This window comes from Channa argus, chromosome 16 (genome assembly GCF_033026475.1).
Source record: "Channa argus isolate prfri chromosome 16, Channa argus male v1.0, whole genome shotgun sequence".
Taxonomy (NCBI): domain Eukaryota; kingdom Metazoa; phylum Chordata; class Actinopteri; order Anabantiformes; family Channidae; genus Channa; species Channa argus.
Window position 1 is genome coordinate 22,783,131 of NC_090212.1, and position 16,772 is coordinate 22,799,902.

Sequence of the window (16,772 nt, forward strand, 5' to 3'; positions counted from 1 at the left end):
CCTGCAGGAGGGAGGATGAATCCAACTGAGCAAGAACGTTTAAGATTTCTGCTGAAATCTAAATTCAAATTAACTTTATTGAACATACAAAACATAGACATATTAAGCAATTGTTCTTAAAGGAGCGTCAGAAGACAATTGAAAAACAAGCGATTGCCATAATTATAAGATATAAATACAGAAAAAATATAAAACAAACAGGAAACCACTGCACATCTTAAACAGAAACATCCATTTCCCATCTGGATGAGTTTTAATGTTCAAGTAATAAACAGCATCAGGTTGAGGAGTATTTAAATACTTTATTTTAATTAGTAACTCAGAGAAATTACTTCCTTAATGCAGTACTGATACTTTTGGACATTAAGTACAGTTTTCAGTATATACTTAGTACTTTAACTTGTAGTGCAGCGCTTTCAGTTTATTATTTTTATTTTTTATTTAAAATGTTTTTAAGATGTGACAAACAGGAGAAAGGTTTTAGTACAAGGAGTCCAAGTGTCTAAATAGTGCTGAGGCTGCTGAGCTCCTGTAGCACCTGTGTCTGATAAATTCAGGATCACATCAGTGTGAATTGGATGCAGCTGTGAAGCTTTGCAGGGCTCAGCCTGGAACCAGGTCCTGGTTGACCATAGATCGGGTCAGATGGTTCTTCGGTCATGGATGAGTCAGCGTTGGAGCGTTATTTTGATGACTCCATTGCAGATGTAAGTCCTACCTGGGGTTTAATGCTTCTTAGAGACACTTTAAGACCTAATTTGTTTTCACTACTAGAAGAACTTTCTACTAGTTTCTGTCTTTATTTGGCTGTGATTCCTCGTAAATCAGTCAGAGTGATTTACATCTTTACTACAGAGCTGTGGAAGTGTTTATGAACTCATGAAGAGAGTAAAAAGTTTTTCATCCGTCACGTAGCTTTAGATGCATCAGGAGATTTCATCACAGCGAGTAAACACATCATCAATGCAGCTCCATAAAGTCCACAGAACATCTTACTCTGAAATCTGTGAAATTTTCCTTTTTTTCTGATGATAAATGATTTTAAATGTTTGTTATCACAACCTTTTAAATGTACATTAGTGTTGAACACATTTGTCTGAACAGGACGGACAGTTTCTCCCTTTCTGTGAATTCCACACCTTTCTAAAGTTTATTTTTTTCTGCAGGACTCCAGCTTCATGCTGGGAGAGACGCTGGGCCTCCAGAGCCCAGCCACCCCGCTGCAGGACCCCTCGTACCCACAGAAGAAGGCAGAGCCGAACAGGGAACTGGGGGAGGAGCTGGACCTCAGTTTTCTACCTGATGAACTTGGCACGCAGGATGACCCAGGTACAACATTACAGATGATGGTCCAATAAGTCCTAGGCAGGCCCAGGCAGGAAATGAATCTTTGTTGAGTGAGACTGACGCAGGACAAACAAACAGACCTGTGGATTTGTTCTTTAACTGTTGAATTTCCACAGAAGCAGCAGGGTGTCAGACGGCAGCTCTGGACGTGTCTCAGGACAGCGGCGTCAGCCTAGACTTCAGCTCCCAGGCCTCTGCAGCAGCAGATGATCCCCAGGAGGGGACGTCCATGTCAGGACTGGGGACCAGCGCTTCCCCCTTCTATCCCATGACCCCCATGACGCCCATGACCCCCATGACCCCTGTGACAGAGAGATCAGGAATCATCCCACAGTTACAGTAAGTTACGGACATAAACACAGTACTGATATTTTTACTTTATCTAGCAGTACAAATACTACAGGTCCAGGTTTATGGTTATTAGAAATGCACAGTGGTACTTGCTGTCTTTCTCTGACCTGGTGTCCTGTTTCTCTGTACTGTCCACCATCAAACACACTGACACCCAAAAATTTTCTGAAATAGAAACAAATTTAGAAAGAAGTATTGTTTACCTTTTATGAACACAATCCTGTTTCCTACAAGAGATCTTTTGGGGATTTCTACAGATGTATTGTGATTCTAGTCACAGACTTTGTTCCAATGATATCCTACACTGACGGTATTCAACCTAGTTATTACCTCACAAAGTTTTTCCTAACTCCAGTGACATTTGCTAAAGTTCAAAATATAATATTCTCTCTTAAAAATTCCAATAAATGCAGAATTGGTCAAAGAAAAATCTCCAGATATAACTATTACCAATTTCCTTTTACAGAGTAAAATGTACCAACTGAGCTATGATTACAAGAATAGCACCAAAGCTCAAAGCATTTCTGACCATATACTTGCATATAGTTTGTTGCGAGCAAACTTGAAGCATGTTGAATGTTCACTGCTGACGTGAAGAAAAGCTTTTGAGACTTGGAACAGAGTTCTGTTTTGTGTTCATAGGAACATTGTGTCCACAGTGAACCTGGGTTGTCCTCTGGACCTGAAGTTCATTGCCCTTCAAGCCAGAAATGCTGAATACAACCCAAAGGTACCCAAACATGGCCCGGTCAGACTGCTTTGTGAGTTTTCAGAGTAGGGTGAGGATACAGATGATGTTGTGTTTCAGCGGTTTGCAGCAGTCATCATGAGGATCCGTGAGCCTCGAACTACAGCTCTTATCTTCAGCTCAGGGAAGATGGTCTGTACAGGGGCCAAGAGGTCAGTCAGTCTCATTTAGTCTCAAACCACAGCTAGACTTGAACCAATGAATCTAATGAAGCTGCTGCATTGTCATTGGTTCTGGTATTCTTTGCCTGCTGTAAAAACAGTGACCAACCCTGATCTGATCTGACTCCAATGACTTACCTTGTGAGGGGCAGACATTTTAAGGTTTTTAAAGTTCAGGTTACAAAAAGCTGGTGAGATTTTGTCTCCATTTAGACGTGACTGAGGCCGGCTTATCAACCATTTTTTTTCTGTGTGTGTTGGAGTGAGGAGCAGTCACGGCTGGCAGCCAGGAAATATGCCCGGGTGGTGCAGAAACTTGGCTTCCCCGCTCGCTTCCTGGACTTCAAGATCCAGAACATGGTGGCTAGCTGTGATGTCTGCTTCCCAATCAGACTGGAAGGACTCGTCCTGACCCACCAGCAGTTCAGCAGGTACAAACCCTGACTGCTGAGGAGGCGGTGTTAGCCTTGCTGTGTTAATGAAAGAAAAAAGAGCTTCCAACAAGCCCAAACAGGTTCACCTTTGGGGTGAAGTCAGTTCCATTGAACAGGGCTGGAATAAATCAACACAGATCTTTAAAATCAACCTCTGGTCTGAAGAACGGTGACCCAGGATCTAAAACTAAGCTAACATGCCTCAGACTAGGGCTGAAGGATTTTGTCCAACCCTGAAGGTTGAATTAATTTCAACTGACACATTAAGTTTGATTAATTTGAAGCCAAACCATACAGGATACTGGTTTATGGGTTCTTCTGAATGAAGGTTGAGGTCAGACATCAGAATTATGAAAATGAAGGACTTCTTCTGTTTGGTCTTTGTTATATATTAAGCTTTACATTAGCTTTACATTAGGTGTTATTATTTTCTACCATTAATTATCCTGAAGTGAAATTTAACTTTGTTGAAGCTGGATTAGAAAGCAGATTTAGTTCAGACTTTCTGTCAGCCTGTGACCTGAAAACTGTAATGAGGACTTACCCGTCTTTTCTGATTCAGGTTTTCTGGTTTTAACAACAAGAGTAACTGTTAAACAATCTGCTGAAGTTGCTCATTGTAGTGTTTTTTTGTTGTTTGGCAGATTTTTTATTTATTTTTGTTTAGTTTGGGTGGTGCTGTAATTATTAGGCAGCTTTATTTTTAGCACCACAGAGCTTCACTTAAACAGTGCCACTTTAACTGACTGGACCTGTTTTTTCCCACAGTTATGAACCAGAGCTGTTTCCAGGCCTCATCTATCGCATGGTGAAACCTCGAATTGTCCTGCTCATCTTTGTTTCTGGGAAGGTGGTTCTGACAGGTAATGAAACTCAAACGTCCCTGTAACTGTGGAAACACACTGTTTGATAAAGGCCATTTTGCTGAAGATTTCTGTGTGTTTTGCATCTTAAGTATATTAATTTACAGTAAAATAATGCTCTTCATTACAAACCCAAAAGTCTTTTTCATTCAGATGAACACCAATCTTGCTTGTAATATTATTCTGATTATAAAATACAAATAATGTTGACATATTCATCTCGTAAGTATGAAATAGAGCTTTAATGACAAAAAATTGAATTAATTATTAAATGCATAGGTGAAATCAAAATATCTTATACTTAGTGCACATTATTAAATAATCTTAAATAAAGCTGAAATAGTTATTTAGTTGTATGTTGAATTTCAGGAGCTAAAGAACGAGCTGAGATCTACGAAGCTTTTGAGAACATTTATCCGATCCTAAGAGGCTTCAAGAAACAGTGAGGACTTCCTGTTCACTTGTACATAGAATGAATGACGTGTCTCTATTTTATTTTGTGTTGTGCAGCAGAGTTCTGGATGGTAAATAAGTGGGCTGTTTGTTTTAGAGTCTGGGTTGAAATTTCACCATCCTTTAAAAATAACTAATAAATAACAGTTTTCCAAATCGCTGTACAGAAAATGTCTGTTAAACTGATTTTTAACCAAACCTAGAACTAATTAAAATAATTTAATGTTTCCTAATAATAATTTAAGGAAAGAATAGTCATTACTCTCTCAGAATTTGATTAAACTGCTCAATGAATTTTTATTTTTTTAATTTTATTTTTATTTTTTTGCAGCAAAGTTTAAATGGTAAAGCAACATTTAATCGCTAGCCGGGATAGAAATATGTTTGCAGATATCTGTTATAAATTCTTCAAAGACAAAAAGAAAATTTTAGATCTGCTCAGTCATCCTTCTTAGGACACATTATGTTTTTTTTTGCCTTTCATGTGTATTAGGATTTCCGTTTCAGATGTCCACCAGGTCATGTTAGATAAGTGTTCATTCTGGATATCTGCAAAATAATTCTCACTAGGAGAAACTCCCATTTTAGGTATCTACAATCTAATTGTTACTAGTCATACTGTTAAGTTTAGATATACAACATGAAAAACAAATTCCAGATATCACTTTGAATATCCACAATACATTGTGACTAGTACAAATGTCAGTGTACGTCTTCACAATTCCTATTTGATCTAGTCAAAATGTAATTTCAGAGCTCTATAATTGGGATTGTAACTAGCAGCAATGCTACTGCAGATATCCACAAATGTATTGTAGATATCTGTTGGTGGTTTTTTTTTTTTTTTTTTTTTTTTTTTTTTTTTAATTTTGCATTTCTGGTAACAGGTGGTAAAACAATTGCAGATATCTGAAGTGAGATTTTTTGCAAGTAAGAATTTACTTGCCGTTTGTTCATTGTCCATATCTAAAATGATGTTGTATTGATGTAACAACATATGTTACAACTGAAATATATGTCTAGTCTAGAAGTCTAATGTTATACTGCGTCTTGTTTACTTAAAATGTTATAGAAATGGTTTTAACAAGGGAAGTCGAAGTTCTAGATTGTATTGAAATACAATTTCTGCTCAATGTTGTTAGGTAATTATTATGGATATTTAAAATAGTTGGCTCTGTGCAGGGTTTTTGGTTGTTGTTTTTTTTTATTTGTTTTCTGGCCATATGCATGCGAGATGTGGCGTCATTACATAAACAAACGCGTCACGTTTCCATCGGAAGCCGGAAGTGGCGGACTTGTTTCTGCGCACCAAAACAAAACCAGTTGTGTGTCAGTCGGTTTTACCTCCAGTAGCAGTTTTCAACGTAAGACACCGACAATACAGCCATTATAACAGGTAGACGATCGGCATGGAGTCGTACGTGGTATAGAGTCGGACCTCAGCTGCTTTCAGCTTTAACAGGTTGAAAGTGAACGTTAAGTGTCGATAGCTGATTAGCTTAGCTCTCTCGCTCCATGGCGTCCTCAGCTGGACTTCCACCACTTGGAACGGACCAAGCTGCTTCGTCCTCCTGCTCCTTCTCCGGGGGCAGGCCGTCTTTCCGACCCCATCACCCTCCTCCCCCGGCTCACTCGACCCCGGGCTGTGTGATGGTGGAGTCGGTGGATGACGCAGAGGGTCTGTACGTTGCGGTGGAGCGGTGCCCCTTGTGCAGCACCTCCCGCCGCAGGCTCATCTGTGCCCGCTGCGTACAGGCCGGGGACTTCGTTTACTTCGACGGGAGGAACACTGAGAGGTAAGAGTCAGTGTTGGGTCCTGAAAACTCCACATTTTAGCCCGTGGTCCCCTGTCTCTTCATCACGTACACGGGACTTCACATCCAGATTTTCAATGTTATTATTATAAAGAGCTCTACGATCAGTGTCAGGACTTTATTGTTAATACCAGCAACTCTTCAGCGCTTTGATAAAACGACTGTTGATGGAGGTGTCACTGATGCTGAAAAGAAAATCGAAATGTTGTGAAGAAAAACTACTTTATCTGTTTCGTGAATAAAACGTTAGGTTAAGGTTTCGCTCGCTGACGTCAGAACCTGCGTTACATGTGAAATTATTTTAATAGTGAGGTGTTTTGTCCAAGTTAAACCGCAACACAATTCGGAAAGGTGTTTCCAAACCACGTAATATATAATGTACACACTATGCTGAGGCCTTATTAACAGTTTAGCCTAGTTAGCAGTAAATCCTCCTCAGTTACATCTGGTTAAGGCCAGTTTTGACTGACACTTACCAGTTACTGGACTAGCTGTTAGCTTTTCACTGCTGTGTCTGTGCTAATGTTTAGAAAGGTTAGGTGTTTGGCTGCAGTTACACAACATTGGGAAGCCAAAAATAACTTTGTCCTCATAGTTCTCATGTCAGGGGCTGGTTCTCTGACTCTTTGAGATGCTTTCAAGGACCAAAACAACCTCTGCTCTGTGAATTGTAATGGAGGTTATAGCAATAGATTTTTAATGTGGCTGTTTGTGTTTCGTCCCTCCAGATATGTAGAAAAGTTGGAGCGTCTGAAAAAGCTGAAGGAGGAAAAGGAGCAGCTGCAACAGAGGTAAAACAGTCTTAGTGACAATGACGACGGCTGCGGTTTTACTAAAATCTGATACAGACAGGATGGTGTGGGACTTGAAATCAGGGAGTTGGTTAAGGTAGAACTTGTATAGACTGTTCGTATAAATGTTTCCTTACTTACTTATTTATGTATTATTAAAGCCACACAGGTTTGCAGCTTGAGCCAAACAAAAAGACCAAAGGGAATGCAATTTATCAACGGTCATTTCACACTAAAGCCAGTTTCAGACATGAACTCTTTTGGGAGTTTTCCTTTCAGACATGTAGCCAACATCGGAAGATGATCTGTGTGAGATACATTCTCACTTGTGAAGGAATGAAACATGATGCAAGAACGAAGCTGAAGTGACAGTGTTTTGATTTGTATATGTGGTCATATACCACAGAATCTTGTGCTGTTCCTTCTATTTGTTTAATGAGTCGCAGGAAATTGACATCATCAACATGGAGTTGTCCAAATAAAGCTCAGTTAAGTGAATATCTCAACTGTCCACAGAGTCATCCAGACCATGGACAAGAAGCTGCAGTCTGATGAGATGGTGAGTACAGACCTCAGTTTTGTAGTTTCTGACAACAGGTGGCCCTTATTCACAAGCTGATCCAGTTTGCTCTGGTAGTTAGAGAGAGCACTCTGATTTTAAACTTCAGTATGATGGAGAATGAAGCCTGAGGAGCTTTGCGCTTTATGATTGCTGAAAAAACATTCACAACACCATGGCTTTAGAGGAATTGGGATTTAAAAGTACTTGAGTGATATTTATGCGTCTGACTGAGCCTCTTATTTGCCAAAAGCTTTCTTGCTTTTCACACTGTCCGCAAATGTTTTTACCCAGAATGTGGTCAATCTGTAAGATGGGGCCCAAGGTTCACAACCCTGACGCACCTGAGACTCATGTGAAACCTCAGCAGTCTCTCTTGGTTACCATAATCTGCACCTGGCTGACAGACACTAACATTCGTTACTATAGAGCTGAGTGAAAATTGAGAAATAATGTCAGCATAGTGTATTGTGGTTTAATGTTCATTAAGTTGATCGCCATTAAGGAGATTTCTTGATGTAGTGAGAGAGGACATGAAGTTAGTTGGTGTGAGAGAAGAGGATGCAGAAGATAGGTTAGATGAAGGCACTTGATTCGCTGTGGCGACCCCTAAATGGGAACAGCTCAAAGGAAAAGATCACCAATAGCCATGAGGTGCTGGTTCAGCATCTCGCACCACATAAACCCATTGTAGTAAAGGGACTATTTAGAAGAAAAAGAAGTGAATTTGATCTTTAAAAGACTGTAACTTTTAAAGTTACAGACTCCAAATAGCTAATGAGACCCCTGAAATTTCCTATAAGTGTCAGATCAATTTTGAAGTGCTGTATTTTATTTTTCCTGAGGTGAGTCCTGTATAGTGGGGATGTCATTTATTGCAGTGTAGTTATGTTCTAGAAACCTTAAGGACACTGTAGAAACCAAAAGGCTCAGTCAGATGCAGAAATAACAGGTTTCTTTAAAAAGCAGTTTAAAAAACCTAAACTATTCCTTAAAGCAAGCACAGTGGTTTATAATACTCAGCACCTCTAAACAGGTTAGTCTGATGTATGTGTAACAAAAGTCCAGGATGCTGCATGCTATTTAAAGTTAATATTCATTTGTTATGGTTTACAGACCATGAAGGCTGTTGAGCAATAGTTGAGATTTGTAATGTTGGTTTGTATAGAGAAATAAACAGAAGTGCTTAATAAAAGTAAATGTTAATGAGCAACATGTGACAAAATAAGTAATGTCGTCTACAGAGTTTATACATAAAACATTTTTGATGCCACTAAACATTAATGCACTTGATCAGTGTAATCCAGCAATCATTGTGTTTTAATAAATGACATATCTCAACATCAGGGTTGATATTTATGTATTTCATATAGAATGTGATGTCATTACCTTTTACATTATGACTTAGTATCAAGTGGAAATGCTCGTCCCTCTGTCTTTCTAGTCAATCACTGTATTTCTTTGATACCCACCGACGTTCTCATCACACAGATTGTTTGTTTTCATTTGACACACATTCACACGGACCATGGTATAACACACAGCTTCCCTGTACTGAAACAAGGTTCAGTATTGAATCTGATTTCACCAGGTTTAGTTTGCTTTCTCCCTTTCTTCGCTCCACCAACCACTAACCTGCAGCTGCTGAAACAGGGCCAAACTTCACTGAGCCAGTTAATTCTTACTTTGTATTTGGAACAAAAATTAAGATACTGATAGAAGCTAATGATGCTTATAATCTAAATAAAGCTCAGATTGTTTAGAGAAGAACTCACCATTTAAACTAACTTCAGACAAAGCCCTTTTAAACAGTGCCTGAGAAGAAATGTGAAAAAGAAGCATTTGAGGCTGGCAAGAGAAAATTAAAGAACAGAATGAAGATGAGCAGCATCAACAGGTTCTCTCTTCCTGAGACTGAAACATCTGGACAGCATCATCCTCCATGGTGAAACTCAAAACATCTGCAGCTAATCAGATGACTGAAAATAGGTTTTGTTTCCTCTCAGAAATGGAAAATTATGTCGTGTAAGATGAAGATTGAGCAGCTGAAGGAGGCGGTCGCCTGGGGAAACGAGGAGGTGAAGAGTGGTATGTCTTTGTGCATCATCAGCTAGTTATTGTCTATAATGGTGATGATAAAGATGGAATGATGGGCAAAGTTGGGAGTAATGTCCTAATTGCCATTCCTCCTGCAGACAAGGAGCTGCTCCTGCGTTCGCAGGAGGAGAGCCAGAGGCTTCAGCGTCGGGCCGGACGTCACCAGGAGAAACGTGACAAAATTGAGCGTCACAACCGCCGTCTAGGGGAACTTCTGGAAAGACGCGGCAGGGATCTGCAGAACAGACTGAACCAGCTGGCAGCTCTGAGACGAGAGCACATCCTGGAGCTCACCACACACATCTTCCCCACACAGGAGGAGAAGCAGGGCAGCAGGTGAGGCCACACACACCTGAACCGAGCTGCAGCTTTTTCACTCCTCTATTCTGTGGGAATGTAGTGATTGAGTTTTTGTACAAAATATAACTGGTTAGCTGGTAATAAACTTAATATCAAAAAACTGTGCGTCTCTGTGTGTCCACAGAGAGGGTTGATGTTAAGGCATTATTTACTGAAGAGCAGATCAGACTAGACTATCTGGAGGGGTGGTTGTTGTATTGGTCTGTGTATTTCAAAATACTCAAGGAACTGCAGTTTTGTAGTAGGAAGTATTAACATGTTCTTTGTTAGAAATCACCGTTTGCGGGTCCTTTGCCCCTGCGTTTGTCACTCAGAGACCCTGCAGACGTGGTGGCAGAGTGTGACGTGGTGTTGACTTCCAGCACGGTAAGCGAGCTGGCCGAGGCACGGAGGACCACCTACCTGTCAGGACGCTGGATCTGGGATGATCAGAACGGTGAGACCAGCATCAGCATCACGGGACCCTCCGTCACCCTGCCCAGCAACGGCGACTGCTCTGCCTACTACACCTGGGTGGAGGAGAAGAGCTCCAACCAGGGCCCAGGTGAGGAGGGACAGGCAGGTGAAAGGTCAGGGGTCAGGCTGAACATCAGATTGGGTAGTTTAACAGGGTAAAGGTGCAGCATGTACTGTCTGGTTTTAATGTTTATTTTATTTAAGGTCCTTTTTTTTTATTTGGTGGATAAACGTTGATTGATTTGAGCAAGTTGTTATAGCGTGTTTCCCTCGTCCTCTACAATTCAAATTAGGTCTGGGTTAGATCTGATCCTTCTTTGGTCTCAGTTCACTACTCATGTTGTAACATCACATTACAGAACCAAATAACCTACAACAGTTCTTGAACTGTTGGGTATTTCAAGAAAAAAAACATGATCACTGATGAAACATCAGAAAGTCTAGAAATGAGGTCAGGATGCCCAAAAATCTTTTAATAGATAGGCAACATAAGCGTAAAACATCTGTGGAGCAGACCTGAGCAACCTGGAGTGGGGGCTGCACATATAGCAACTCAGAGAAATGGGGTGGATCAAGACTATTTAAGGACTTAAAAACAAATAGATTTCATTTTAAATTAATTTTAAGATGAACAGGCAGCCAGTGCAGCGATGCTAAAACCGGGGTGATGTCGTCTCTCTTCCGTGTTCCAGTTAACAAACGTGCAGCAGCATTTTGTTTCAGCTGAAGACGGGACAGGGACAAGTGAGAGACACCAAAATACAGAGAATTACAGTAATCCAGCCGAGTTGTGACAAAAGCATGGGTTAAAGTGCTTTTTTGATATACGATTTAACTTTTGCCAATTGTCTTAATGAAAGAAGCTGGATTTCACCACTGCACTATCCTGCTCATCCAAACACCCAAATTTGTGACAGTAGGTTTAACAAATTGTGTTAAATGTTTCATTAAAATGGAGGAATTGAAGAGCCATCCAGGCTCTTAATTTCTAAAGACACTCCATCAGGGAGCTTATGGAATAGCCGTCCTTCTATCTCAGTGGCACATACACCTGGGTGTCATCTGTATAACAGTGGAAAGGATAATTATGCTTTCTAAGAATGGAGACAAGGGGGAGCAGAAAGAGGGAGATAAAAGCAGAGGCCCAAGAATTGAGGCCTGCGGAACCCCTTATAACAGAGGATCAGAAGAGGCCTGGACATTATAAATTTGTATGCAAAATGTTCTCTCTGCCAAGTCTGACCTGAACCACTCCAGAGCAGTGCCACGGATGCTTGTCCATTGCTCTAAATGACCAATCAGAATGCTATGATTTACTGTGTCAAAGCCAGCACTTAGATCCAGTAGCATTGAGTCCCCAGCGTCTGTAGCTAAGTGTATATCATTAAAAACCCTCAGCACTGTCGATTCAGTGCTGTGAAGCGATTTAAAGCCAGACTGGAAAACCTCAAGAATGATGTTTTCCTCCAAAAAATACTTCAATTGGACGTATAATTTTTTTTTTTCCTCCAGAATTTTTGCCAGAAAAGGAAGTTTAGAAATGGGCCTAAAATTGGACAACAGTGGGCTGGTTTTTTAATCAGTGTTTAGTGTCTTGGGAAGACACAAGAGGCAAGGCTGCTGTTCATAACACCAAGAGCAGAAGGCCCCAGAGTAGTGATAACCTCTTTAAAAAACTGTGGTAGAACCGCATCAGTGGGGGAACCTGAGGCCTTCAAATTTCTAACGGCGACAATCAACAGCAAGCACTTTGCCAGAGCTTTCAGCACAGAATGCAGATCTTGGCAAACAGACCAACCTCAGTACCAGCAGCCTGCAAAAAGTGCCAGAATGCAAGAAAAGGTTGAAAGTGGCAGCACTGTGTGCAAACAATCCACTTTGAACATTCGGACTTAATCTCACTACTGATCAAAGTTTTTAAAAAATCATTTGACCTCCCTTGTGCCACAGAGATGGACCACATTAACCCTGCTCACACCATTAGTGCTGCTCTCTGCTACACCACGCAGCTCGTCACCATCCTGTCTCACATCCTGGACGTCAACCTGCCCAAAAAGCTCTGCAACAGGTAAGATGCACCTGCTGCAGCCTTCATCTCCTCAGGAAAACGTGTGAGTTGGGTTGTGCCTGAATTTTTGAATGTGTTTGTTCCTCAGTGAGTTTTGTGGGGAGAACCTGAGCAGATACCGCTTTACCAGAGCTCTGAGCAAACTGAACACCAACATCCTCCATCTCTGCTTCTCACAGGTCAGACACTTTTTTTTTTTTTTTTTTCTTTTCACTATTTTGTTATTGCTTCTTTTTTAGCAGCTGAAGTCTTTTTAAACTGACTCTTGGTTTGGGCTCAGAATTATTTAAGAGGGAAAAGCAAATCCCACTGTAGTCCTTGAGGGGACTCATAGAACTGAACCTGCGGCCTTCTGCCTCAACAAAATACCTGAATTTTTTTTAACACAAATTAATCTGTGATGGACACCTAATTAAAATAAACTGTAATTTATTAAAAACTGCTTGAATTTGTGTGTGTGTGTGTGTGTGTGTGTGTTTAGCTTGTCGACAGTGAGAAGCTCCATCCTCATCACACTCTGAGGAACATTATGTTTCTGGTTTCCCCTGACAACGACAACCTGGGCAGGTGAGATACACAGAGAGGTGAAGACCTGTATCATGAATTTGACTTTAGACTTGACAAAATCATAAGTCACGGGAAATCGTGGCTTTACTTTAACTTTAGCCCTTTGACCTGAGGTGACTTGTTCCCCGCTCTCTGCTCAAACAATAAATCTTCCGCTATAAAAATGTGTGCAGCGAATGAGCTCAGCGAATGGCTGAAAAATGTACTGTTTGTGAATCAGGTCCGCTAGCATTTGGATCAGTTGGCTTCATAAAATACAACAATTTTAGTTACACCTGCTTTAACTAAATAGTAAATAAGTAGAACACACTTATGTACTATTTATTTACTTTAGCCATTAAAGCGCCTGATACACGAGGACAAAACTAGGTTTCAAAACGTCAGACATTTTGACAAAAGGAACCAGGGATCACTGACGCTATCGTGGACAACTTTCTGTAACAGCTGAGCAACAGTTACCTCAACTTAAACTGTTATTTTGAAATAAGTTTCAAATGTAGTGATTAGTATAAGTTATTTCTGTACTCATTTACTCTGTTTAAAAATCGAACCCTGTATTTATTTGGCGAGTTTGGTGAGCGCGTGATGAAATTTTAGCACTTGGACGTTTTAGACTTTGCAGTTTGTCCCACCTCTGGAAACATCTGTCACATTGTTGGATCAGCCTCGCTCAGCGGCAGACACTGAAGAGAAATTTCATGTTGTTGTGTTCAGGACGGGTCCCTTTGAGGTGAGCGTTGACCTGGAGGAGTCGATGGAATTTGTGGAGCCGGAGGCTGCAGGGCCGGCAGAGGAGAGTGGAGATGAGGCAGTGACTGATGAGGAGACAGACCTGGGGACAGACTGGGAGACCGTGCCCAGTCCACGATTTTGTGACATCCCATCACAGGTAGAAACCCCCGCATCACACCAGAGACATGGGCTGGTCTGAAGGAGTAGACCAGGTTTAGGTTAACTTAAACATCAATCTACTGCCTAACAGTAGAAAGCTTGTATATTTAATTGTCTTTATATTGAAATTAAAATTTAATACATCCTGCAGTCAACCATTTTTGTTTGCAGCCAGCTTCTCTTGATCCAAAGTGATTCACATAGTGTAAAATTTTCTTAGAACAACAATAAAAATAAAACAGTAATAATGATAAATTTAAAAGATTTTTCATTTTAAAAGTGATTTTAATTTTAATCATTTTAAAAGTGATTGGTTTTGGGAAATATTTAAGAAACATTTTTATAATGACGGAATTGGGGTTTTAAAGCCTCAGTCTGTTCTTCACGGTTGTCTCATCTTCCTGCAGTCCATGGAACTCTCTCAGAGTGCACTGCAGGTCTCCCAGCCCTCTGCCAACAGTGGAGGGATGATCTCCTCCGCTGCTGCTTCCGTCACCTCCTGGTTCAGAGCCTACACCGGCCAGCGCTGAGCAACCGGACTCAACTGGATCGTCTAACATCAACCAGTCAGGACTAGACTGGTTCAGATCTTGGACTCCTAGAGGTTTTGGCGCGGAGTGTACTGGCGTCAGAGGTCAGGCTGGCAGGTCTAAGGTCAGCAGGTCATCGAGACACTGAACATACAATCGCAGTCATGTGACGAAGAAAACAGGTGTCTCTCACATGTGTCTCAACATACAGAACTAAAACTGTCCACAAATGCTGAGACGAGAGAATCAATTAGAAAGCTCAGAGCTGATTTGGTTCCAGATACTGAAATTTGTTTTACATGATACATTAAATTAGACTTGTAAACAGGTAGAACTTGGTCTAAACTCCCTGCGAACTAAAGGATGCTTTTTCTTTTTCTTTTTTTTTTTTAGTGTTTCTTTCCTCTTGTTGAGCTTTAAGAAGTTGTTACAAACTGAAACGTACAAACACACACACACATCCTGTTAACCACTACTAAACACTAAACTGTCTGTTATCGTCTTTCACCTGAGCTGCTAAATTTTAAACAAATTTTTAAAAACTTAGGGTTTGACTCAGTGAAATGTAGCCTGAAGTTTAGCTTTCTGATCTCGATCCTAGTCATTGATGATATCGGGTATCTGCTGATCTTGAGTCTGCTGAATGTGAATTTTTTACAACTAAAACCAGTACATGTTATTTTTCTGACATTGACTGATCTGCTGTAGATGCGAAAAGCTATAAAATTAGACCCAGTACCACGTTTGTAATCTTAAATTAGTGACCCGATAAAAGGAGAATGTGACTCCTGAGCTTATGTGAAGACACATCTCACTGCTGCAGACTGACTCAGTGCTGTTACTGTTTTACATTTAACACACAATTCTACCACATGAATGTAACACAATAAGTTCAAATTTCATTTAGTTTACATTTTAAATGAATTACTTAGTTTCCTTCAGGTGGAGCTGTGATTTTTCTATATTTTTAGTCATCTCAGGAAGAGACTGAAACAATGACTTTGATTATTCATATAGCAGATGTGGGATTTTTAACATTTACACTGTAAAATGCTGCAACACTACGGAGGACGACACACAGTAAAGAAACACAGTAGATTAAGGAAAGGCATCAGATTTAGTTTGTTTTTATTGTGGGCTACTAAAATATCCATGGATCAGCACCAGCTTTGATCATTCAGACCAGAACAAAGTGTTTAATGTTTAAAACCTCTAACTCCTCCTGCTACAGAACCAGAGAATAAAGGACAAGCCGGTAGACGGTGCTGAGCATTAATAAACACATTGTGGTGTTAAAACTAGTTATTACGTGTTTAGATAATCGTAGGTAAACCACGATGAAAGGTGGAGTTCATGTTCTTTCCGCAGAGGTGTGATGATCGTCCTCCTGTCGACCTGCCAGCCTGAGTCCTCATTGTAAAGGGAAAGTTTATGGTTTTTGTTTTTAATTTTTTTTTTTTATTGTTATTTTGTTGGGTTCTCTGTGATAAGACAAACGGACTCCTGAACAGTGGTTACCAAGGTGATAAACACCCCGATCAAAGTGAACGTGGTGGAAAGCGTTTGACCCTGTTCACAATCGATTGGGTCAGTCAGTTTGAATAAAATATGTAGTTTCTTTTAATAAAATCAAATGTTCATTCTGTTCTCAGGATAGAAAAGTGTTTAGAGCATCAGGAGACTGAAGCTGGAAAAAGTCAGGAGGATTAAAAAAAAAATCCCAGCAGTGAAGTTCTGTATGTGTAAGTAGAACTGACAACATCTTTGTCTGAAACAGATCTGCAGCAACATCTCACACACTGAAGGGAAGTGAAGAACAATGATGGTTTGATTTGTTAAGTGGTTCTCAATCCTGGTCCTCATGGACCCTGCTCTGTTTGTTTTCAAACTACCCACTTTTTTTTTTTCTTAGTCGTTTTGAAGCTGAAAGATGCCATCTCAAATCTGGGTGGAGTGCGGACAGACAAAGTAAAGTGGTATCTTCCAGTTTCTGATTAAAAGCTGTTGATTTAGGTGATCCGCATTGAATAGATGGGGAAACAAGCAGAGCAGGGTCCATGTGAACCAGGACTGAGAACAACTGCATTAAAGCAACAGTGTTTTAAAGATTGTTAATTTGACTGAGTTGCCATTAAAGATTTTGGTTTTTAAGAAAATACTTTTTCCTTTTGGTTATATTATTTAAACATTTATATACGTTTTTGCCCATTTTCCTCTGCTTAGTGATACTAATGCTTTGTTACATGTGATGTGAACTTGTTTTTCCTCGTGAGACATATTGC

The 16,772-nt window shown here is 40.3% G+C and overlaps 2 protein-coding genes across 2 annotated transcripts; both read left to right on the forward strand.

Annotated features, from left to right (window-relative positions):
- Window positions 1–81: 81 nt before the first annotated feature.
- tbpl2 (TATA box binding protein like 2) lies at window positions 82–5,543 on the forward strand. Its single transcript, XM_067479587.1, is given in 8 exon segments — window positions 82–707; window positions 1,167–1,331; window positions 1,334–1,686; window positions 2,341–2,428; window positions 2,507–2,598; window positions 2,871–3,038; window positions 3,810–3,904; window positions 4,274–5,543. Coding segments are annotated over 8 exon segments (1,086 nt in total). The 5' UTR covers window positions 82–659; the 3' UTR covers window positions 4,351–5,543.
- A 119-nt stretch (window positions 5,544–5,662) lies between these two features.
- atg14 (autophagy related 14) lies at window positions 5,663–16,648 on the forward strand. Its single transcript, XM_067479586.1, has 11 exons — window positions 5,663–6,153; window positions 6,900–6,962; window positions 7,479–7,521; window positions 9,528–9,609; window positions 9,717–9,954; window positions 10,293–10,522; window positions 12,385–12,502; window positions 12,591–12,681; window positions 12,984–13,069; window positions 13,784–13,958; window positions 14,368–16,648. The coding sequence occupies exons 1-11, from the start codon at window positions 5,873–5,875 to the stop codon at window positions 14,488–14,490; spliced, it is 1,530 nt and encodes a 509-aa protein (XP_067335687.1). The 5' UTR covers window positions 5,663–5,872; the 3' UTR covers window positions 14,491–16,648.
- Window positions 16,649–16,772: the final 124 nt, after the last annotated feature.